Source organism: Pteronotus mesoamericanus, unplaced genomic scaffold (genome assembly GCF_021234165.1).
Source record: "Pteronotus mesoamericanus isolate MK-2021 breed Mesoamerican mustached bat unplaced genomic scaffold, CSHL_Meso_final contig_269, whole genome shotgun sequence".
In the NCBI taxonomy this organism is placed as follows: Eukaryota; Metazoa; Chordata; class Mammalia; order Chiroptera; family Mormoopidae; genus Pteronotus; species Pteronotus mesoamericanus.
In genome coordinates, this window is record NW_026555114.1 from 1,055,614 (window position 1) to 1,080,613 (window position 25,000).

Here is a 25,000-nt window from a genome sequence, read left to right on the forward strand (position 1 = left end):
ACATCAGGAAACTGACTGAATGCAGAGGGAGATATGAGAATCCACCTGACTCCTTTTAAGCCAAATATTAAAGAGATTGACAAAATTACAAAATAACACCACCCTTCTCACCTTTTCTTTTGAAAACAGCTTTTAAAAAAAGTTATTCTTGTTAATATATAATGGGGCTATTATTTTTAAAAGAATTAATGCTTTTAAATTTCTCCTTTTTAATTTAATACACTAAATGCTGACAAGTACTGATCTACATGAACAAAAGCTCACAGGCAGCTGTATTTTTAAGAATGCAAAGGGGTCCTGAGACCAAAAAGCCGACAACTTTCCACAGCTGGACTTTGATCTTACAGCATACTAAGATCAGGGAAAAGGTAACTATCCAACACTGTCTTTTTAACACAAACATGTGACATTAATAATCCTGGCTTATACAGATTGTAGTAGTAAAAAAAGGCAGAGGCTCCTATTCTGGAAAAAGCACAGTAAAAATGCCAAAATCTAGCAATTAGCAATACTACCTATTCATGAGTCAATATTAAGGAATACTACCTTCTCTTGGCTTACTTCCTTCTCATCTGCTGTTTGTAGAGGAGTAGGAATGTCACATACACATTTATTTTTTCGTCTATTCTTCCGTTTTTGGCGTTTCTTTTCTTGCTTGAGTTCTCTTACTCGTTCCTCCTCTGAAAATTCTTCACATAGTTGTTCCAGTCGGCTAATACCTTGTACTTTTTCCACAGTCATCTATTACAGAAAAAAAGGTGAAGGGGAATTAGTCAAAACTTCCTTTATTTTCCATAAAAATTCTCATTATTTATTTATTTATTTTATTTATTTTTAGAAAGAGGGGAAGGAAGGAAGAAAGGGAGGGAAATAGCAATGTGTGGTTGCTTCTTGCACACCCCCTACTGGGGACCTGGCCTACAACCCAGGCTTGTGCCCTGACTGGGAATGGAACCGGCGACCTTTTGGTTCACAGGCCTGTACTCAATCCACTGAGCTACACCAGCCAGGGATCATTTTTAATTTTTAAATGATACCACAAACACAGAAATTGGTATTTCATGCTGCAATTCTGTCTGCTAGTCCCCACAAAGAATCTCAAATTTTAATACCTTAAGTGATGACAATCTTAAAATCTACTCAGTAAGTAAATATACAACTAATCCCTATGGAAAGGGAGACTTATAGGCACTCCTCCAGCATATTCTAATTTCAAATATCAGAACTGTAACGCAGTAAACATTCATTTCTTCACACAATGAAACTATTTAACCTCATTAGATGATCTAGTTTCTGAAAACACAAATAAAAGAGAAAAGGGATAAGAAATCTGTTCAGCAAAAACTAATACAAATCTCCTCAGACTCCTCCGGAACAGTGCTTTAAGTTCATGATTGGCTTCTGGGGAGGCGGGGCGGGGGGGGGGGGCAGGCAGGGAGTTTGTAGCTTTAATACTATTCTCAAAAGGGACTGGTGAATGAGTTAAAGGATTACAACCATGTCTTAGAATATAACAAAATATTCACTAGCCAAAAACTTATGCTGTATAGGGTATAGGTGAAAAAAAGTTACCAAATTACAAGCACTAAACCCAACACTAACATTACAGAAAGCCTTCACTGTACTTCTAAGTTTTTTTTTTTCAATTTTATGTATTGATTTTTGGGGGGAGGGGAGGACAGGAGGGGGAGAAAGGGAGGGGGGAGAGAGAGAAAGGGGGGGGGAGAGAGAGACAGACATCAATTTGTTGTTCCACTTGTTTATGCATTAATTGGTTGCTTCTTGTACATGCCCTGCCAGGGGATCGAACCTGAAACCTTGGCATATTGGGATGATGCCCTAACCAACTGAACTACCCTTCCAGGACCAGAGTAGTTCTTACATCATGGCATTTTGACAACATTTACTTAGTATTATTGGACATCACCAAGCAAACTGGGACTTATTATCAGTTTCTAATTTTGTTGCTAATTTTTGGACTGCTTTTAACTTCTCATTAGTTATGTGTCACAGCAGCATCTTGTTAAATAATCACCAACTTTAGTTTTCTACTCTGAGAAAGTCTAAAAAGCCAAAGCTTATAGAGTAACAGGACTAAAAAACAAAGAAAAATCCACGAACCACTTCTGAATTCCAGTTCCCCACAAAACCCCTCCCCTACCTCCCCAAAAGCCATGATACTGTACCAGTGGATTGCAGCCCTGAGGCAAGATAAGACTGGTAGCTTTTATTAAGATTCAGCCTAGTAACTTGACTAAGCAATCTTGAACACCAAAGCAGCCCATTGCTCTTACCTCAAAACTCTTACGTAAAGCATCAACACCAAGATAGAAAAGCATCTGCCATGTTTGCTCTTCTGCTCGTAGTTTTTGCCAGATCCGATGCAGTCTTTCGTAAAGATGAATTCCCAAGCAGGTCAGAACTTCTTCTTGAGCTATATCTATTGTCTTAGCATGCCTTTCTCTTCGCCTATAAAGGAGAATCAATCATACAAAATTCCTAATACCCTTAACTGGAATAGTAAAAAATAGATAACACATCTGCAAGTTTTAAACACAATCTTCATGCCTATTAACAACCTAATAACATGACAGTAATACATTAAACTCAATTAATGTATAGATAAATACACAAGCACACATGTACATAACCAGTAAGAAATACACATGCAGGAAGAACTCAGTTCTAATATTGCTAAAAATAAGGTAATTCAGGAACTGGCCCTAACCAGGTGTTTTTTAGGCACAGAAAAGTCACACATAAGTGTCCAGCTCATAGTAGGCATGACAGTTCCTTTAACCTTTGAATTACAGAAATTGCCTATTTGGCTTTTTGTTTCTTTTTTTTTAGGGTAAATGGAGACTTGCAATGCCAAACTAATTCAATCACTGACAAAAGCCCTCTAGGCCAGTTTTAGAAGTGCTCACAGAACATCAGTGATAAAAGAAGTCTTTGTATTCTAAATGCCTAGCAGAAAGTAGGCACTCAAATGAGAGCTGGTACACAAAACATAAAGAGAAATGGGTTCCACTTATTCTTATAAACAACTTTTTCTGGTATTTTCACAACAATGCCAGAGATAAAATTTTAGGTTCCTATATAATTTAATAATAATATACACAGTTCATGAATTACATTAATAAAGTATTTCTTAATCCACTTCCTATGCAGAAACCATCATTATGAACACAATTTAAATATGGAAATGCATGGATGGAGGAGGAAAAAAATCCTTTTTAATCATTTTCAAATGAAAATGATAATCTGTGATAATGAAAGCCAAAAAAGGCTGCCTACTTCAAGCAACAAGGTGCAGAGGACTGAACCAAACACCACAGAACACTTTCTCCCTGTTTTTACTTAGTCAATTAAGAAATGCATATTTTAAAGAATGCAAAAATTTTACAGGTATGCTTTAATTTATACATATATCGTATGTACTCAGGCAGAAGGTGATGGAAATAAACTTTTAATAATAAAATGAAGCAAAGCGCTAGACAGCCCATTCTAGCAAATTACATACTCATACCCTCCTGCGAACTCTGGCTCAGCACGACCCAAAAGATGTGCTATGAAGTCCGTTTCACAGCAAACGTGTATGTGTCGTTCATGTGGACAGCACCGTAAGCCTTCATAAAGTGCAGCACAGTAGCCCTTCTCTTTGCTGCAATCAAGTTCACCAATAAGGATATTGTATGCTCGGAGGACTTTATTTTTGCAATCAGTGCAAAACCTGTTGAAAAGAAAAACCTCAAGGTTAAGAACTGGCTGTATAATTATATTTCATGAGGGATACAATGGTATATTAGAGACAATGATACTGCCCTCCCATGTACAGCATTTAAAAAAAAAAGCCTCCATACACAACGGAAAACACACATGCTAAGGTAAATACAAATTCAGAGATTACGTGAGTATAGATAGATCTCCATTTGCAAATTTTAAACTTGAGAAGCACAGGGGCCTAAAAGAACAAGGCAGTTAGGTACTTGTTAGGTCACAGAATGCATGCCCAGAAAATAGTTGCAAAGGACTAGCATATCTCCATTTCAAAAGCTATTTGCATAGGTCAGAAATAAAACAATAGAGGCTCCAAACCAATGACTTGTAGGATCCCTTCCCTTTCACCCTTTGAAAATAGTTGGTATCTTTAACCAGTAAACCTTGATTCACATTTTCACTACATTTTATATTAGTTTATCACTAGCTAAGCATTTGAGGGCTGGGAGCAACAGCCCTCAAATATAGGTAATATAGGTAACATTTACACAAAAATGTGGTTTAAGTGTATATAATGAGGCCAAAGTGTAGAAGAGCATGTGAATGTAGATGATGATGAAATTTTCTTTAAGAAACCAAACATCATCCAATCAGAAAGAAAAAAAGAACGGACGCCACCTTGACCAATATAACTCGGTTGGGTGTCAGCCTGCAAAGTAAAAGGTTGCCAGTTGGATTCCCAGTCAGGGTACATGTCTAGGTTGCAGGGGGTCTTGGTGGGGTGTGTGAGAGGCAACCAACAATGTTTCTGTCCCTCTCTTTCTCCTTCCCTTCCCGCTCAATAAATAAACAAACAAACATATAAACAAACATTTTTAAAAAATCTTTAACAAAAAAAGAAGAGAAGCCTGGTTTCTTTATCTTTAAATTCCTGTAACAAGAAGAGCCTGGTCTGGTAAAAAAGCCAGGCTCATAATATTAATAACTGCTTTACTTCAGCTGTGGTAGAACCAGGAAATTTTTTTTTAATCCTCACTCAAAGATATGTTTATTGATTTTAGAAATAGAGGAAGGGAAACAGTGTAAGAGAAAACCGATGTGAGAGAAAGGTCGATCACTTGCCACCCATATGTGCCCAGACCAGCAATCACACCTGCAACCTAGGTAAGTGCCCTGATCAGGAATCAAACCCACAATCTTCTGGTGCACAGCATGGTGCCCCAACCAACTATGATGACCCACCCGGCTAGGGCTAAAATAAGGAAATTTTGCTCTCTTTGATTTAAATTCATTACTAGGTGAGCTCATCTGTTCTCATGGCTTCAGCCAACATGTCTGATTCTCAACTCTACAGCTCTGTTCACGTCCTTGCCTGCCCTTGCCCATTGGTCAGACCCATACTGAAGAGTGAGGGATATCATAGATGTCCAATGGGCAACACATTAAGCTCACTGTCCAAAACCAAAGGTAACCCTCCCTATGTCCCCTTCCATCCCTCTTAAGGACACCACCATTCACACAATCACCTAGGATGAAAACCTCAGTTAATTCCAATTTCTCCTTAGGTTCCCCGTTGAGGGATGGAGCCAATTGGTATCAATTCTTTCTTACCTCTATGTGAGTCCCTTCTTTCAATTCTCCCTCCTGTTTTAAATCACCTAGACAATTTTTTAAAAAGCTCCTTAACTGGTTTCTGTTTCCATTCTTCCTAGCTCTACTGCATCTCTCATACCAAAATAATTTTTAAATACAAATCTGATTATCTCACTCTCAGCCTAAAAACCTCCGCATTGTCTACAAATAAAATTCAAACTTCTTAAGGCATTCAGTGACTTCTTCTCTTATCCAACCTACTATTTCTAGCCATACTTCCCAAGGCTCACCTCTCCCTTCACGCCTCCACCTACTCTACCCTGCCATGTACACACACGTCTTTTTTCTTCTGCTTCTTTCCCCATGCTTCTCCATATCCTTCACCATTTACCTAAATCATGTCTATCCTTAAAGAAGCCTTCTAATATTCCCATAACTAGAATTCAACCTTCCTCTGTCTTCCACTTAATTTGGTTTACACTTCTTACTACAGTATTTACCCTTATGCTGCCATGCATTAGTTTGATACACACATCTTTCTGGCCCAACAGTAGATAACAAACAGTGTTTCTTGAAATGTATGTATGCTAAAACAGAGGCTCTAAGCCCACTTGGTAAATAGAGGCAATAATGTTGACAAATGTAATTTTAAAACTAACTCAAAATGGGTTAAAGACCTAAATGTGAAGATCTGAAGCTATAAAACTCCTAGAAGAAAACACAGGGCAGAAATACTTTACGGCACTGGAAGAGGTGATAATTTCTTAGATGTTATATCAGAAGCACAGGGGAACAAAAGCAAAAATAGACAAATGAGACATTAATCTTAAAAACTTCTGTGTAGCAATGGAAACAATCAATACAGTGAAAGGCAACCTGTGAAATATTTGAAAACGGGTAAGAATTTAATATCCAGAATATATAAAGAACTCCTACAACTCAATAACAAACAAATCTGATTAAAATTAGGCAAAGGACATAAACAGACATTTCTCCAAAGATTTACAAATGGTTAACAAGCATATGAAAAGATGCTCAGTATCACTAGTCATCAGTCAAATGCAAATCAAAACCATGCAATATCAGTTCATACATGATAGTATGGTTGCTTTCCAAAAAACAAAAACAAAACAAACAAAAACCCAACAGAAAACAGCAAGTATTGGCAAGGATGCAGAGAAATTAAAACCTTTGTGTGATTGTAAAATGGTGCTGCCAATGTGGGATTTCCTCAAAAAATTAAAAAGAAGAACTACCATTCTGATCCAGCAATCCACTTCTGGGTACATATCCTAAGCAACTGAAAATAGGATCTCAAAGAGATACTTGCACACTCATGTTCATTGCAGAATTTTTCACAATAGTTAAGGACGTGGGAGCAACCTTAATGTCCACTGACAGGTGACTATAGTATATACATACAATGGAATACTATTCAACTGTAAAAATTAAGGAAATTCTGTCATACATTAAAACATGGATGAATCTTGAGGACATTATGCTAAAGAAAATAAGCCGATCACAAAAAAGACAAATATAGTAATGCATGATTTCACCTATATTAAGTTACCTAAAATAATCAAACTCGTAGCAACAGAAAACAAAATGGTGGTCGCCAGGGGATGGGGGCAAGGGTAAAAAGGGAATTGTTCAGTAAGTATAGTTTCAGTCCTGCAAGATGAAAATATTCTAGCATTCTGTTGCATAACAATGTGCATATAGTTAACAACACTGTAATGTACACTTGAAAACTGTTAAGAGGATAAATTTATATTATGTGGTTTTCTTTTACTACACTTAAAAAAAAAAGTCTTCCCCTTAAGAGGAATGGACATGGACACAGAATTAACAAATCCTTCCATGCTTGCAGGTTGTAAACAGTAAGTTTACATTTTCTGGTAAATAAATGGTTAAATGTCATACAGTACCAATAATAAAACTTGAAATATTTCCCCCATATTGTACTGCTTTAAATCCTCAGAGTAGTTTAATATGTTTGATTGTATATAATCATAACATATACATAAGTAAACAGCAATTTAAAAATATTAATGACAGCCATAAGAATGAAAATGTTTTTTATTTTCAGTAACCTTGCACATAAACTTTACAAATATTTTTTAAGGCAGAGATTTCAGTTTCCCTCCTAAGACCTCAGTTTTAATACACTAATGTACTACCTTAACTACCTTTAACTGGCTAAATAGTGTTAGCAAATTTTTATCATAAAATGCTCAGAAAAGTCCACTAACAAATGAAGTGTCAAAAGGTACATTATACAGACACTTAAAAAAATCACATTCAACTGACTACACCTCAAAAACTCAAACATACCTAAAATGAGAACTAGATACACAGGAATAACAAGGACCTGCATATCTGATATGCAAACATTCACTGATGTGCTTACTATGTGCCAGACAGTGCTCTAAGTAAGTATGTATCACCAATCCCTACAACAAATTAATTAGTCCTGTAAAATCACTACCATCATTTATGTCTTGAAGAAAAAAGAGGCACAGAAAAGTCAAATAACTAATATCAAGGTATAATCAATAGAACCCAGATTCAAAACAACTTTTTTTTAGATATTTTAAAAGCTTTATTCTGATTCTAAACAAAAAGGAATGGAAATTAACTAGCAAGGTTTTACCACTGAATATTGTGATATGACTATAGCAATCTTTACTTGAAACTCAGCAAAATAGCTAAATAAGCAGGTCAAACAAATAAACATGTTTTTGTTGTTTGTTTTTAAACTGCTACTGTCACTCCAAAGCCCATTCTTCTCCTTTAGCATCCCAAAGATCCAGCACAAGTTCTGCCTGGCTATACAACAAAGTGGCAAACACACTGCACCACTGACATCACAGGATGGTTGCCTATAAAATTAGACTCTGACACTGGGCTCCAGCTTCCCTTTCTCACAGGTTGTCATCCTCATCCGGGAGAGCAGTGGTCTCTCTGAGCAACCTCTGGATCATGCTCATATTGTGCTGCCAAAGCTGGGTCCATGACAACCTCGGTGGGGCAAGAGTAGGCAGGGCAACAAACTCCAAGTTAGGGTGTCCAATTAGTTTTCTAGCAAGCCACAGGAAGGGCTTTCCAAAGCTGTAAATACTTCTGGCAGAAATGTCACAGTACTGAAGGTTCTTCTTTTGGCAGAAAACGACTGATTTTGCCTTAAATTTTCCTGTCTTTAATATCCATTTTGTTACCACATATCACAATGGGAATGTTTTCACACACTCGTAAACAGATCTCTATGCCAGTTAGGCACATTCTTTTAAGTAACTCTCGAAGTTACATCAAATACTATAATGACACACTGGGCTCAGATATAATGGCTGTCTCTCAATCCACTGAACTTCTCCTGGCCAGCTGTATCCCACATAATTGAGCTTAATAGGTCCTCTGTTGGTGCGGAACATGAGGCGATGGACCTCAGCACCCAAGATGGCTAAATACTTCTCAAATTCATCAGTCAGATAACATTTCATGAATGTACTTGTCCTAGTCCCACCATCACCAATGAACATAAGTTTGAACTTGCGGTTCTCCTTGGGCAGCGACAGTTAACATTACTTCCAGAAGTGTTTCTGGGCCCATCTGACTCCAGTGCAATTTCTTTTACTCTCTTTTCTTAATTGTACTGCTTTTTACCCTTAAAATATTTGTAAAATGGATTCCACCTTCTTATAAATAAATAAAAAATACTGCCCCCCAAATACATAAAATAACTACAACCATTATAGGAAACTCCAAAATACTAGCTCTGGTAACTAGTAATTTATCACCCAAAAAAAGCTATCTTTTGACAGACCAACTGATATTGACTATAAAGATCAATTCATGCCCTGGCTGGTATGGCTCAGTGGACTGAGTGCTGGCCTGCAAATCAAAGTGTGGCTGGTTCAATTCCCAGTCTAGGGCACATGCCAGGGATGCAGGCCAAGTCCCCAGTAGGGGGTGCATGAGAGGCAACCACATATTGATGTTTCTGTACCTCTCTTTCTCCCTCCTTTCCCTAACTAAAAATAAACAAAATTTAAAAAAATAAACAATTCAAATTAAAAGAGGAAGGAATCTATACGTAGACTCCAAATAATCAATAGATTCTCTACTGTCTTGGGTGTAATACAACCAAAAAAACAAATAAACCAAGTTCATAATTGAAAAAAGAAAAACACAGCCCTGGCTGGTGTGGCTCACTAGACTAAGCGCTGGCCTGCGAACCAAAGGGTTGCCGGCTCAATTCCTGCACATGCCTGGGCTGCAGGCCAGATCCTCAGTTGGGGGTGTGCAAGAGGCAACACATCAGTATTTCTTTCCTTCTTCCTTCCTCTCTCTCTAAAAATACATACAGAAAATCTTAGGAAAAAAAAAATACACACACATACACACGCGCGTGCGCGAAAGAAAAACACCTAATAAACTTAGTAGGTCATTAGCTTATTCCCATATACACAACCAATCTTGATGATTCCAGTTTTTATCATTCATGTGTGTTTTCTAGAAGCACCTCCAAATTGCATATATTTGTCCCAAAGTCAAAGAACACACAACCAAAAACCCAACATGTGACACGTTTATATTGAAACAGTACAACTCCCCATAAGAATGACATCTCTAGATGGCTCTCTTCCCTATGAATTTCCAAATGTTAACAGCACTTAGAAAATTCCTTTGTAAAGTACTATTCTAAAAAAAAAATCTGAAGTTACTTTTATAGTACATGAAGCATACAAGTTCCACCTTCTACTTTAGGTTTTGACAAAAAAATTACAGAAGAAATGATATTACCATAAAGAAGAAAAATTTCAAATTTTACTAAGTGAAAGCTGCTAATTTAACTTTAATTTTGAAAATGACACCATGAAATACTTCTACCGTAACAACAAGGAGTACTAGAGTTTCCAAAATTAAGTATACTTGACTCAATTCAGTCATTCTGTGTTTCTTGAAAGACTGACGTAGAACCAATACGTAAAAATTTTTTTTAAAAAAGGAGAGAGAGATGCTGGCTCAACACAAAGGCTAACAGTGAAAGTCATCCCATGAAGGAATTGCCTACCTAACATTGAACTCGGCTTAGTGCCAGGTATTAATGGAAAACCTGTCACTGAAGGAGATCAGTGACAGGTTACTCTGGATAACAGATAGCTGAACACCTTTCAACTATACCATGATGACCTTTACACTTACCTGTGTTTTCGCAGATATGTTTCTAGTGTTTCTAAAAGACAACTAGAGTCAATTAAAACTACTTCATCCCTGCATTCTTGGGACATTAGTTCCCATACGTCCATCCAACAACCTCTGCAGAAAGAAAGAAATATTAGTGAGAAGGAGATAAATATAAGGGTAAAAACATTTTAAAAAGCAGAGTAAAGGATTGCTGGATTTTACCTGGCTGGTCCCTGGAAAGGTCCATAACGCAAAATGATCCTACACTTGCTGTCCTTCCTGTGGTCTTCACTACTTCTCTTATCTGTACTTAACTTCTCTGAACTGACACTGCTACTGCTCCCTTCACTGTAGTACAGTATATACAGTACAAAGCTTAGTGACACTGACATTATCTGAAAGAATAATTTCTATAATCTATATTAAAATCATGAACTCTTTAACACATTAAAATATTAGTAGGATAAGTTAGCAAATTTGCTTACATAATTACACATTCATTTTAACCATATTAAAATGTTATTTAAACATATGCTCATATATTTATATAAAAACTTCTGTTCAACTATTAAGTTTACCTCATACAGTTGAACAGCATTTATATTTATCAGGATAACAACTGGTTAATATACTAAGCATTTTATGAGCAAATGTATTTGAAATGTTTTATAGTCAAAAGGGCTGAAAAAAATTATAGTTTCACCTATAAACGTGGATAAATATCCCACAAATTGAAAATTATAACAAGTTTTGATCTACTCAATGTGACTTTATAGCTAGTTCATGGCCACAGAATTCTTATTTGCCTTCACACTTACAAGTAGCTGAGAAAGTCACAGATTAATCTAATTATAGTATAAATTTTCATATATACTAAAAAACAGCATACTAAGATGAATACTTTACATAGCCTAAATTAGTACTATAAAAATAACTTTTTTTAAACTTACTAAAAACTTCCCAGACCCTCCCTTGCCCACAGGTCTCAATGTGGCTCTGGTCATGCACTTTGTTTTATTGCAGTGTACATTCAAGAGAAACGTGTGTCTATATTCCATTCAGTGACAGTCTTCCTAATTTTGCACAATTCTAAACTACTCTTGCCTGTTCTTCTGCAGGTCTCACCACAGTACTAGAAATTCATTACCTTGAATGCGTGAGATGGAAAAAAACCTCTGAATCTTTAATCAACCTACTCTATATAGTTAAATAGGTATTTCTCAACCCCCTGCCCACTATGTAAGGTCATACATGTATATATAACTCACTTCGCTATTCCCTCTAATAAGGGCTCAGGTCAAGGATCAGCACTCCTTATTTTCTGAAACAAAACCTCAACTCCTGCTCTGCCTTCCATGTTATATCCTCCTCTCAACTCCCGTATTTCCCTTTTTTCTAACTATGTTTGAGTAATCCATAATCTGCTAAAACTAACTCTCAAACTTAAATTCTCATAATTGAGACAAAGGTTTATGAAATCAAGAGATCTAGAAGCATTATTCTGAAAAAAAAAAAAAAACTAAAAAAAAAAAGATTTTATTTATTTTTAGGGAGAAGGGAAGGGAGGAAGGGGGGAAGAGACACATCAGTGTGTGATTGCTTCTCATGTGTCTCCCACTGGAGAGCCGGCCTGCTACCCAGGCATATACCCTGACTGCTAATTGAACTGGCGGCTCTTTGCTTTGCAGTCTGGCGCTCAATCCACTGAGCCACACAAGCCAGGGCTAAAAAAAAAATTCTATAACTCAAATCATAATTTATTCATAATCTCTCTACACCAAATGTTTTCATATTACTTTTTGTTAAAGATGAAACTTGTTGAAAAAGATATCTTTCCACTTCCTTGTTCTACTCCCATACTATCCCCTCACAGCTTAATCCATTACAACTTTACACTGCATTCACCTTTCTACCCATTTCCATCTGGATTCTGCTTCCACTCAACCACAGAGCTGCTCATCAAGATCACCAATGATGTTAGTTTTGTTATAGCTAATGGACATTTTTAGGTCCTTGCTGACACAAGCAGCAGTCAACACAGCTGACCAGACCCTCCTAAAACACTCTTTTCCCTTGGTTTCCTCCTAACTCTCTGGCCACTCTCTCAAGTTTCTTTACTGAGTTCTACTCTTCTACCATTAAAATGGATCCCTGGGCATTCTTTTCTCTTACTCTGCTCCTCTTCTAGAGAATTATATATCATTCTCTAAGGTAATCTTGAACCATCAGCTACTGGCCTAGACACTTCTTTCAAATCTCAAACTTACACCTAGACAGAAAAAAACCTGGGTTTACTTGCATGGATATGAGAACACTCTCAGGAAGGCTGAACTGAATTGCTGCAATTGATTAGGCTGAAACCTAATCAATTGGATTGTACTTTCCCTGGATAAAGTCTAAACAGAAAAGGGGGAACAGTGGAAATACATAAAATGAAGAATCACAATAGCATACAATGGCAGTCACCATCCAAAGTGGGAGAGGGAGCCTTGGCTAGCCAACTGCACTCCCTGGTCTGCTCTCCATATGGCATGTGGGAATAACCAAAGCTACCTTAGGAGACATTGCTTAAGATCAACTAACTCCATTCATACTAGTCCAAAAGTCAGCAAACAACCTTCTAAAACATTTGGCATTCCATGTGGCGGGGCTGTAGCTGAAGGGGGACGTGAAGTCTGTGGAGGCTTGTTTTGTCTTTCATGCTGAGACATAGCAAAACAGAGCTGTATGTCAATTTAATAAAAGTAGAAAACTGATGATGCAAAGTCATTGAGAATGAGAGGAGATAAAATTGAAGAATATGCACGACAACAAAACAGAAGGCAGGCTTTTTATCATACCATACTATTCTGCAGCTTTAGCCAACAGGTCAGTAAAGGCTATTATGAGAAAACCAGACTAAATTTTGCATTCACAAAGACAGGAATTCTCTAGAGATATTGTTAAATCAGATATGTGAAATAACAATTATCCTTAGATAACAACTTCAGGTTATATAGAGCTTTACTAGGTTCAGAGCGCTCTCACATTTAGAAATCATGTAATGTTGATTTTTGTTTGGATTCTAATTCTAACAAATTGATGTAAAAAGACACTTTTTGAGACAGCTGAAAAAATCTGACTACAAACTGGGTATTGGATTACTATAGTTAATTTTGTTACATGTTATAATGGTACTTTGTCGTTATGAAAAAAAAAGTCCATACATTTAGAGATACATGTGGAAATATGCAGGAGTAAAACATGATGCCCGAGTCTCGCTTTAAAATGGTTCAGCAAAAAAAGGGTGGATAAGCAAAACCAACGTGCCAAACCTTGGCAACTACTACTGAATCCGGGCAAAAGTATCTGGGGGAGGGGGATCCTTGTATAGTCTACTTTTCTATGTGTTTGACAGTTTTCGTAATAAAATTTTTTGAAAAATTTTGTTTCTGATTACAGGAAAAAAATAAGCCTTATTACAAGATTATTAACACACAACCAACTGGTTGTCCAGGTCTTTTTATCAGGGAGGAAAATGTCTATTCAACAATGGTGTCAACACTATTAAGGAGATACTCAAAGCTAATTTTTGAAATTCATTCAGAAGTATAGTTTTATATTATCCTATTCTCTCCAAAACAAAAGTTACTTCTTAGAAACTCCCTTCAAATTCCATGGCTTCTCCTTACCACCCACAACCCCAAGCAACTTTGTAGGGGGCAACCGTGATACTGTGCTGGGAGACGAGGGCAGAAGCAACCTTGGGCATTGGAGCACCTATCAAGAAAACTTCAAATTAGTTACACATATAAACATTGCTATAACTGATTCAAGCCTTTTCTTAATCCTTGATAAATTCTTAGGAAGACCTACAGATAAGACAATAAAAATAACTTTATATTAGTATAATATACTAATAGAATATACATTACTTATATTGTATAGATTTATATTGAATAATGTATATTCTATTAGTATATCAATATATTTAACATGTTTATTAATTACATATTTGATACTTATATTTAATCAACTATTAATATGATATAATTATAGTATTATATTGCTATATTAATGTTATTAATATATAAATATTAAATAAATGAAAGAATATTACCATGAAAAACTTAATACTGGCTGCATAAACATCTCCTCCTCTTTCCTTTGAAATATACTTTATATAAGAAAACTTTTTTAAAAACTCAAACCTACACTGAGAACTTGTATAGTATCAAAAAGGTCTAAGTAAGTAGGAGACATTTATTTTGAACTGTTATAGTGTAACCAATTAAAGAAATAAAACTAGCAGTGTTTTTATTCTTTTCACTAAACATAATTGACATTTATAATTTTAACAATGACAAAGCATCTTGATAATCAACTCTACTTACCCCAAAGGTTTTGGTTTGTGCGTATCTAAGGAGTGCAACTGACATCTCTTGTTCTTTTTACTTTTTGGAATAGCATCTATCATGTCATTTAATTTGGACCTGATTAAAAATAAACCATTAAAGGTTTGATTAATATTTATTTTTCTTTAAAATTTTCAAAATATTTACTGCCTTTTAGTGAGAAGTATATTTAAAGTATTAGAGACACAGCAGTTGCTTTAAAGTTTCTCAGCAAACAAATTCTAACCAAAAAGAGACTGTACACTAGTCTTCCCATTCCACTCTTAGTCTGTCAGAATATTAAGAGACCTGCTCTATTCAACACACGCTTTCCCCCAGACTGCATCTGTCTCATTCATCCCTGCATCTGCACTTTATCTAGCACTGTGCCTGGCACCCTATGACTGTTACTTGACTCTTAGCCACGTTCTCTCGTCCAAACATTATCTAAATACACACTATCCTTGATGAGGAGCCATCAACAGAAATTTTGTGCAAATACAGAAATGTGCACAATTAATATCCACACCCTACATCCAACTAATCAAGAAAGCCTGTAACTCTTTCATATATATCCAGAAACAAATCACTTCTCATTTCCCCCGCCATGACCACCTTTGCCCAATTCTCCTCTTTAGCTTAGTAAACTGCAAGAGCTAGCTTCCCAAATGATCCCCTTGCTTCCACCCTTTGCCTTTACATTCCAAGGCCTCATTCAGCAACGGGAGTGATCTTTTTAAAACAAAAATCTCATTATGTTTTTTCTGTGTTCAAAACCCTCCAAAGCTTCTTTTCTTAGGCAGAATAGAAATCCAAAGTCCCTACCATCACCTTTAAATAGGAAAGACCTAGGATGTGGCCTTCAGACCTCTTCTCTTTTCCTGTTTATACACACTTTGATGGCCATATCTCATCTCATCTCATGAATTTAAATTTTATATATATGTGTGTGTATGTATATTTCACATATATTTACATACTATATATCTAGTTTAAATACTGCATTTATAGTTTAAATACTATACATGGGGGGGGGGAACCAGAAAAACGGAATTTATTTATAAAAACTGTGTATTTATTCTTACATGTTTAAATTTCAGTCACCTTCAAAGTACTCTCCATTTGATGCAATATACCTACCAAGGCATTTTTTTCAACTGCTTGAATCAGTTTTTGAACTCATCAATTTTGATGCCTTTTAGTGCTTCTGCCATTTTTTGTTTCACCTCTTCCACATCACAAAATGTTTCCCTTTGAGGATTTTTTTGCCCAGGGAAGCATAAAAAAAAGTTGCTCGGGGCAAGATCGGGTGAATAGGGAGGGTGAGGGTCATGCTGTATTTGGTCAAAACCTGTTGAACACTCAGAGTGCAGTGTGGGCAGGTGTGCTCATAATTCACCCATCATGAAATGGGCATATGCATTTAAAGAGTGTCCGAAAGAAATTCACCAAATGCAGCCTCTCACAATAAGGCCAGCTAGTACACTGATAGAGATGGGTTCCTCCAACACTCACCTAGTGGAAGGCCTGTACCACAAAGGGACCACTCTCCAGAAGATAATTTCCGTTTTTTTCGGAGTTTCCCCTCATATATTGTATGTGTACATGCATGTAGAGTTTATATATACAGGGTCCACATACACATACACATAATATATGGATATATACACAAACGAATACATGCATATATAAACCCAAGAGATGAGATAAAAAACATCTTGACAGGTGTATTGCATCAAATGGAGAGTACTTTGAAGGTGACTGAAGTTTAAACATGTCAGAATACACAATTTTTATAAATAAATTCCATTTTGGTTCCATCCTCATCTAATACAGTATTTAAACAACACATATAGTATATAAATACATATAGATTATTACACACACACACACACACACACACACAACATTTAAACTGGAGATGAAATACGATCATCAAAGAGTATATACACAGGAAAACAGAACAGGTCTGACGGCCAAATCCTGGGACTTTCCTATTTAGAGGTGATGGTGGGGTCTGGCACAAATAATGTCCCTTGTTTACTATAAAATCTTTTATTACAAAATCATAACGCTGTAATTTTGTAACATAACAATATCACGCTCAAGTACACCATATAACATTTTAGGTGAAATGTTCAAATTCTGTCCATCTCATACAAGACATTCACATTCCCTACTTCAACCACACTCAAGCAAGCCTTACTTCTGCTGGACCCCGTATAGTGTAGTGTGTATATACGTGCCTGTGTGTGTGTATGTGCATCCTGAACACAAATTTACATCTCTAGGACAGAGCTGTCTGAACTCTACTTGGATGCCCAATTAGTACCTCAAACTTAACACATCCAAAAGTGAGCTCTGCAAAATTCTTCCTTCCAGTCTTATCCATCTCAGTAAAAGAAAACCATCTGTCCTAGCCTTTAGACCCCAAATCTGAGAATCATCCTTGATATCTTCCTCCATATCCTATCTGTCTAAAAATCCTGTTGGCTCATTCCTCAAAATCTATCCAAGATCCAACTATTCCTTTTTTTTTTTTTTTAAAGATTTTGTTTATGTTTAGAGAGAAGGGAAGAAAAGGAGAGAGGGAGAGAAACATCGATGCGCAAAAGAAACATTTATCAGTTGTCTCTTGCACACCCATAACTGGGAACCTGGCCCACAACCCAGGTATGTGCCATGACTAGGAATCGAACCAGCAACCTTTTGGTTCACAGGCCAGCCCTCAATCAACTGAGCCACACCAACCAGGGTAACCTATTTCTCATTACCTCTGTGGCCACCATACTGTTATATCTCACACGGATTATTAAACAGCCTGTTTCTCTGATCTTCCTCCATCCTTCCACTTATTCTCAGCAGAGATCAAAATAAGCCAAATTTCAAATCAGACCATGTCACTCTGCTCAAAACCCTCCCGTATCTTCCCACGTCACTCAGACTTTAAACAAAACAAAACAAAACAAAACCTTCAGGATGGCTCTATGTAATTGGGCTTTTTACTATTCCTCTGACATTTTTTATTACTCTTCCTTTCATCCATCTAACTCCAACCACAATGGCTTCCTTGCTATTCTTCAAACATGCCAGGAGAACTCCAGCATCTGAACCTTTACGCCGCTACTTCTCCACCTTCCCTCAGGTATCTACATGGTTCATTCCGTTCAAGTCTATATTCAATGTTATTTTATCAGATGCATTCCTTAACCATCCTTCATATTAATTCTACCCACTCATTCTCTATCTCCCTTACTGATTTTTCTCTGTAATATCATACCTGACAAATTATGTATTTGCTTATGTCCTGCCTCTCCCCACAGGAAAACAGAAATTTTATAGTTACCGGCACGTATAAAATTACTGAATGTGAAATCAAGCTTTGTCCCAATCGAATTTAGAATAAAATCTCCCACTGTCACCAAGTTTAAAAATTTAACAAACCATTTTTTTCTAATTGATTATACTTACCCATGTACATAAAATAATGTATAAAGTTTCTTAGCATCAGTCATACAGCTTCGAGTTACAGATAGGACTCCCTTGGGCCCTATTGTCAAGGGTTCAAGGGCGGGATTTCCAGACTCTACAAGCTGGGAAAAGAGGCGCTCCACACTGCGACGACAACCAACACAAGGGACAAGCTGAGAAAGTGCACTCAAGACTTCACGTGATGTCACCACCATGGCAATACTTAGATCTTGCTGCTTAAGCATACTGTGTCGCTGTGAGAAAGAAAGAAAAATGAAGAGTCCTTAAAAAATACATAAAATTATTCTTCCACTACTATTTTTGGTTCCCATCCTTGGGCATTAAGTACAACCAAGAAAAGGCTAGCCATTTCTATCTCCAACTGAGACACAAAGTCAACGTAGCCAGTCTTGTCCATGCTATACTGAGTTTGCTGCAGGTAACGCCCTGTTCTAGAATCTAGGATATAAAAAGCTCTGCTTAGAATGTGCCTCGGCATAGCAAAACGAAGCCCTGCATCTGGAAATTTAGTGCTTATTCAGTGCATATTAAACTTAGTAGTCTTGCTTACAATTAAAAAAAGAAAAAATAATAAAGACACAATACAAATTTACCATGTCTTCTCAACTTTAACAACATACTACGTTTAACTACAGGAGTCAAGTTAGGATGGTGATCAGGGAAAGCAGCAAATCCTCAACCTGGAGGTATAGACAGGTGTGTTATGATTAGTGGGCAGAAACAATGCCTATCTTACCTATGTAGGAGGAGCCTGCAATGAGTGACTACTGCTGGTGCACATGAATGCTATCTGTTGGTTATGACAAGGTAAAAAAATGACTGAGAACCACAGCTTTAGAGAAATGGGCAAAACTCTAGTAAATAACTTCTACCTGGATGGCGTTACAGTTATACTACAAGTAACATCCCCAGCTTTACTAAAAACAGATAACGCCCAAAATGGATTTTTCTCATATTTACTATGTCCATATCCATTGAAAGTTTTCTCCCAAAGCAGAAACAGAATTCTGAAGTAACAATTTATTCTCCATTATCTTAATTATATAAAATATATTATAAAGTACCACATTGCATAAGAATTAAATAAAAATCAGAAAGATCACAACACAGAAGTTAATTCTTTTTTTTACTGGAATAAAACAATTACTATAGAAGAAAACCAACAAGGGCTCAATGAAAAGTTGTATACCTTATCTTCAAAAAATAGGAAAGATGACCTGGTGAAATTAAAAGCCTTGCAGACATGTAAAATGATAACACATTGCAACCAAATCTCTTTCACATGACAGGTCATAAATATATTCACTGTAGCAACAATAAAAGAAAGCAAGTTTAGTGTGATCTTTAGACCTAGAGAGCCTTAGGCAAAACAAAATTAATACTTAGAGCTAAAATGTTCAACAACCCTTTAAAATACACACACAAACACACACACAATTTAAAATATTGAGTCTTAAAACTATTACCTGAATGAACTGCTTTAGTTGTGCACCATTATTCTGATGCCCATCGAGATTTAACACATTGTCAGGAAATTCCATCACCATCTTAATATGCAAAAGAATAAAAATCAATTATTTTATCTTACTTGAACACATGTTACAGACTATTTTACAAACTCTTAGGACAGAAATAGACTCCCAAAGCCAGATCCCCCTACCTGACGTCCTGCCCCATGCCAAACAAATTAAAAAAAAAAAAAAAAAAAAAAGGAAAATCCAAGTTACACAAGTTTCTAAAGCCAGAGACAGTATAGGCATTAAGGGGCAAGAACACTGGTTAGGCAGACATGAGTTCAAGCCCCAACTCGCGTGTGCGCACACGCGCACGCTCTCTCTCTGACGCGCGCGCGCTCTCTCTCTGTCATCTATGTCATAACTCTGGGCAAGTTATTTAACCTATGTGATTTTCAGCTTCCTCATTTTTAAAATGAGATTACACAATAATTTTTAGCATCTTTCACACAGTACGTTGTGAGGATTAAGTTATATTTAAATTATTTGTTGTGGTGGCCAATAATAGCATTTAATAAATGAAATAACCTGAAACTTTACATTAAATACCCTGATATTTCAAATTATTTCTCTTAACTATGGACTACAATAAATCTTATAATGTAAATGATCATACAGAAATGAGAAGTACTCTGTACTGGCACATAGTAAATGTTTGCTCCAATTATAAACAAAAAGGATACACTAAGATATTTATTCAACTACCAAAATTCACTACCAGAGGAAGAGAAATAGAAAAAAGCTTAAGGCTGTTTCAAGATGTCAGATAATGGGGAATTAGTATTTAACACATTTCACTGATCTGTGACAGTACTGATATTAAGAAGTACCATAGTTATGTATCACTAAGAGCAAGCTATTATAACCAGTCTATCACCAAGTGAAAGGAGCAACCCAATTTCAGATATTAAAAAATATGAAGAAAAAGTTTGTCTTCAAAACAATGAAATAAAGTAACACATTTATATCTCAATTAAAACATTGTTAAAGGTATCAAACATACTGTGCTAGAACAAACTTCTATTTCCTGATACATGATCCACAAACTCCTACATACCCAAAGAGTGAAGTCAGGTTTGAAGAGACCCATTTGAGGCAAAAACAAAACACTAAGAAACCCACTTGAATGTGATCTTAAAAAGATTCCTCCCTTCACCAACCAGCACCACAAAGGCCTGATTCTTTAATGCAGCTGACCATTCTTTTCCCTCCACATTAGAAAAGAGCCTTAAAAATTACCTGTTCTAACAATAAACTGAGGACTGAACACCTAAGACAAATATAAGCAAGATACATATAAAAGATATATCTTTTCTCGATCTGATAAGGTAGAAATACTGAATATGTGAAGTAGAGAGACAAAGTGATGCTAAGGATGGACAATGATGCAAATAATCCAGAGGGTTTGGCTGTAATTTCAAAGAACCAAAACACATGTGTATGATTCAAATGTCTGTCTGTGTGTATTTTCTTAGAGAAAAAAGCAAATAGATAAGATATTAAATGACTATCTCTAGGCAGAGAAGGTAGATGACCTTTTTATGTGTTCACATCTTTGTGAAACTTAATACAATGCACATACACACAATACTCACTACTGAGGGGAAACATTAAGTGTTCTTTGCTCCCAATTCTATATACATTATGCCATGTTCAGAGACCTGCTTTCATCTCAATAACTTTTACTGTTCTGGAAGTCTCCTCTTCCATACATACAGGCTATATGTCCAAATCTCAGTTTAAACTCAATTGTCCAATTTTCAGGTTTATCGACTTCTATTTTTCCCTCTCATAGTTTTCTTATAAATATTTTCAAAGAGTGGTGATAATAATAAAGATATTTAATGTAGCTTCATATATATAAAGCATTGTTCTAAATATTTTCTTTTATTAACTTTACCAGCAGTATAAAGTAAAACTGGTCACTAGTCCACCTTAATAATGTAGCTCTAAATGAACTGGTGAGGATGACTGAAATAAATGGGAAAAGCATCTAATGATCCATACTGCCCATAGTGTTTACCATATTTAACTCAAAATAAAGGAAAAAACCCCACAGTAATTCTAGTATTAGATATCCTGACTCATAAAAACTGATAAAAGAATAAAAATAGTTAATAGCATAATTAACTCACATTGTTTTCTGGAATCACTGCATGGTTTAAAACACAAATAAATGTAATTGTCAAGTCATAAAAAAAGGTATTGAAATAAACATTTATTTATTTTTAGAGAGAGAGGAAGGGAGAAAGAAAAACGTGGATTTGTTGTTCTACTTATTTATGCATTCACTGTTTGTTCCTTGTTTGTGCCTGACCAGGATGGAACCCAAAACCTTGGTGTTACAGGGGACAACACTCTAACCAACTGAGCCACCCGGCCAGGGTTGAAAGATACACTTAAGCCATGTAACTCAACAAAACACTGCAAATCACTCCAAATCTACCACTTAAGCAATTAACACCTTGATTTGCATTTTCACTTGCTTGATACAAAAATACACCATTTCACCACATATCAATTACTACTACAAAGAAAATTAATAAAATTACTTACACTATTTGAAAATCAAAACTCTCAATTTATGAAATATTCAAAGCATATGCCTTATTTAACCAAATCAAAGTCTGTCCCACCTGATTCACAGTTGAAATCCTAAATTCTGACTCTGTATAAGTGAACAACTATGTTTTTCTTTTTTAATAATTAAAGCAGAAGTCAAAAAATACACCTAATGTATTAAGACCTGCTAGCTGACCTTTAAAATACATATTTATATTTTAGCTCTTTAGTCTCAGCCATGGCCGAAGCGAGATGTCAAAGGGAGATGTTGAAGAGGACGTGGCCGTCATCATTCAGCAAGCGCCGCACATGCTGTGCCACTACTGTGGCTTGACGGCCTACTGCCTTCGGAAGCCCACGAGCAGCAAGTGCAGATACCCGACCAAGCAGAAGAGGAAGTATAACTGCAGTGCCAAGGCTAAACAATGAAACACCACCGGGACTGGTCCCATGAGGCACCTAAAAATTTTATACCACAGATTCAGGCATGGAGCGCATGAACAACATCTAAACCTAAAAGAGTAGTTGTTGCAGCATCTAGTTCATCTTAAGGATTTCAACAATTAGTCATTCAATAAAACAACATAAAATGCAAAATATATTTATATATGTATACACACGTAACATAGTGAATAATGCCTGCTTTAGGAATCCTTTTTTAAAAAATCAAGGGTTAAAATTTTTAAAAAAGAAAACCTTCATTTCAGATCATTTCATTTTCACCTAACTAGTATTGATAGATGTCAAAATCAGATCTATTACTGTGTCTTTCCTAGGTTTTCATTGGCGTGGATAATACTAAATTTTCTCTTGTACTTACTCTACATTCACAATAAATACCCTGTCCTTGCCTTTCAAACACTTAGGACAATGGATTTTTTACCTTGCAGTTTGCTGGCCAGTCACTACTATATGCTCATCATTGAGAGATGACAATAAGGAAAAGGAAGAAAAGGGAAACAAAGAGAATAGATGCACTATTTTTTTCTCCATTCTTTAAAACCACTTCCTTGACTTAATATTCAGATTCTAGGTTACCTGAAGGAAGACAGTCATGTAAAGTATTTCAGGTATGGTTTCACAGAGGAATCATTAGTGTTAGGCTTCATGATGAGGCTGCCTATCCTCACCCAGCCAAAAATACGTAGAACAAGTCACTGTCCTGCAATTACTGCTTTATAAAGTTTATTGACTCCATTACCCACGTTCACTCTTAAGTATCGGGCCTGGTTTCTCCTGACCACAAATAATCTGTTTTTTTCTGTTTTAGAGCATTCTCATAAGCTATAACCAACAATATCAAGTTTGTATTTATTGAAAATCACTGTCACTTTAGTTTCGTTGTTTTTTTTTTTTTTTACTTCTTTGTCCTCACAGCTATTTACAATATCTATCGCCTTTAGTAAAATTATGTAATAAAGAGTTGAAAGAAAACATTACATACTAAAATTTTAACAAATGCTAAACACCCAATCCCCAAGCGGACATGCCAGTATTTATTAACTATTTATTATCCTTTTAAAGTCTCAATTAAAAACACTTATCAGAGTTTCTAGTCCATTCAGATTGGTGTGAGTTAGGAGGATGAACTGCGTTCCCAAGTTTTGTAGCAATTTGACAGTATGTATCAAGAACATTTAAAAAGGTTCTTATCCTTTGATTCAATGATTGTACTTCTAAAAGCTCAAGAAAAATAATGCAAATATTTATGCATTATTTTTATTCTTATAATATTATTTACAGAAAAATGTAGAACCACCTCTATGTCCAACAAGGAATGATTAAATTATGAAATCTCACAACAAAGTATTACATGGCTATTAAAGCTGCTTAACAAGAGAAAATGTTCTCAAAGTTACACTTAGTGAAAAAAGGCAAGATATAAAAAGTTGAGAATGCATCTCAACTCTGGATCTATGTGTCTATGACTGGAATTACATCACATGCTGCTATATCCTGTTATTTCTGATTAAAAATAATTTGTTTTCCTTGTTGTGTGGTTATTTTTCAAGATTATTAGATAATGAATACACTTTTACTCTAAAAGAACTCAAAATTGTCATTTTTCAAAGATGTCTCTAAAGTAGTACGTTTCCATCCACCTGCTATTTTATAGTTCTATTAACACTGAAAAGCATTTTGGCCACACAACATGCCACTTTCCTAAATATTCCTCCAGCTTACTTATTTGGGATTTTCTCAAATACACCTACATAAACATTGTACTCAAGTATTCAAACCCACTGAACTACCACAAGTCTTCTAAATGTGGACACAACCTATCACATAAAGAAGAAGACTACTTCCTCACATACAAGCTTCTTAATTTCATTTTACAAATACAATTTAAATCGACCAGTTATAAGGGGAAAAAAGAAAAACAAAAAGCAAAAAACAAAACAAAGACATAAATTAGCCAGTTCAAGGCTAAGGTTTCAGCTTCTCTTACTAAAATTATAAACATTTGTAGCTGACTGTAAACATCACTAGACTTAACATCTAAGAGCTAACAAGATTGTAAGACTACTGGAAATAAAGATAACACAATGTTTTCTCCAT

The 25,000-nt window shown here is 35.9% G+C and overlaps 1 protein-coding gene and 1 pseudogene across 3 annotated transcripts in view; both read right to left on the reverse strand.

Moving 5' to 3' along the window:
• GGNBP2 (gametogenetin binding protein 2) overlaps window positions 1–25,000 on the reverse strand; it is a 33,335-nt gene that overhangs the window by 5,173 nt on the left and 3,162 nt on the right. For 2 of the 3 annotated variants that reach the window (XM_054574839.1, XM_054574840.1), the window contains 7 exons: window positions 19,832–19,912; window positions 18,345–18,598; window positions 14,874–14,972; window positions 10,519–10,632; window positions 3,524–3,733; window positions 2,295–2,469; window positions 547–741 (listed from right to left, as the gene is read on the reverse strand). In XM_054574839.1, coding sequence (XP_054430814.1) covers window positions 547–741; window positions 2,295–2,469; window positions 3,524–3,733; window positions 10,519–10,632; window positions 14,874–14,972; window positions 18,345–18,598; window positions 19,832–19,912 — 1,128 coding nt within the window. The remainder of the gene's footprint in view (window positions 1–546; window positions 742–2,294; window positions 2,470–3,523; window positions 3,734–10,518; window positions 10,633–14,873; window positions 14,973–18,344; window positions 18,599–19,831; window positions 19,913–25,000) is intronic. The other variant, XM_054574841.1, reaches the window with a different exon arrangement.
• On the reverse strand, window positions 8,106–9,650 carry LOC129071546 (GTP-binding nuclear protein Ran-like; annotated as a pseudogene).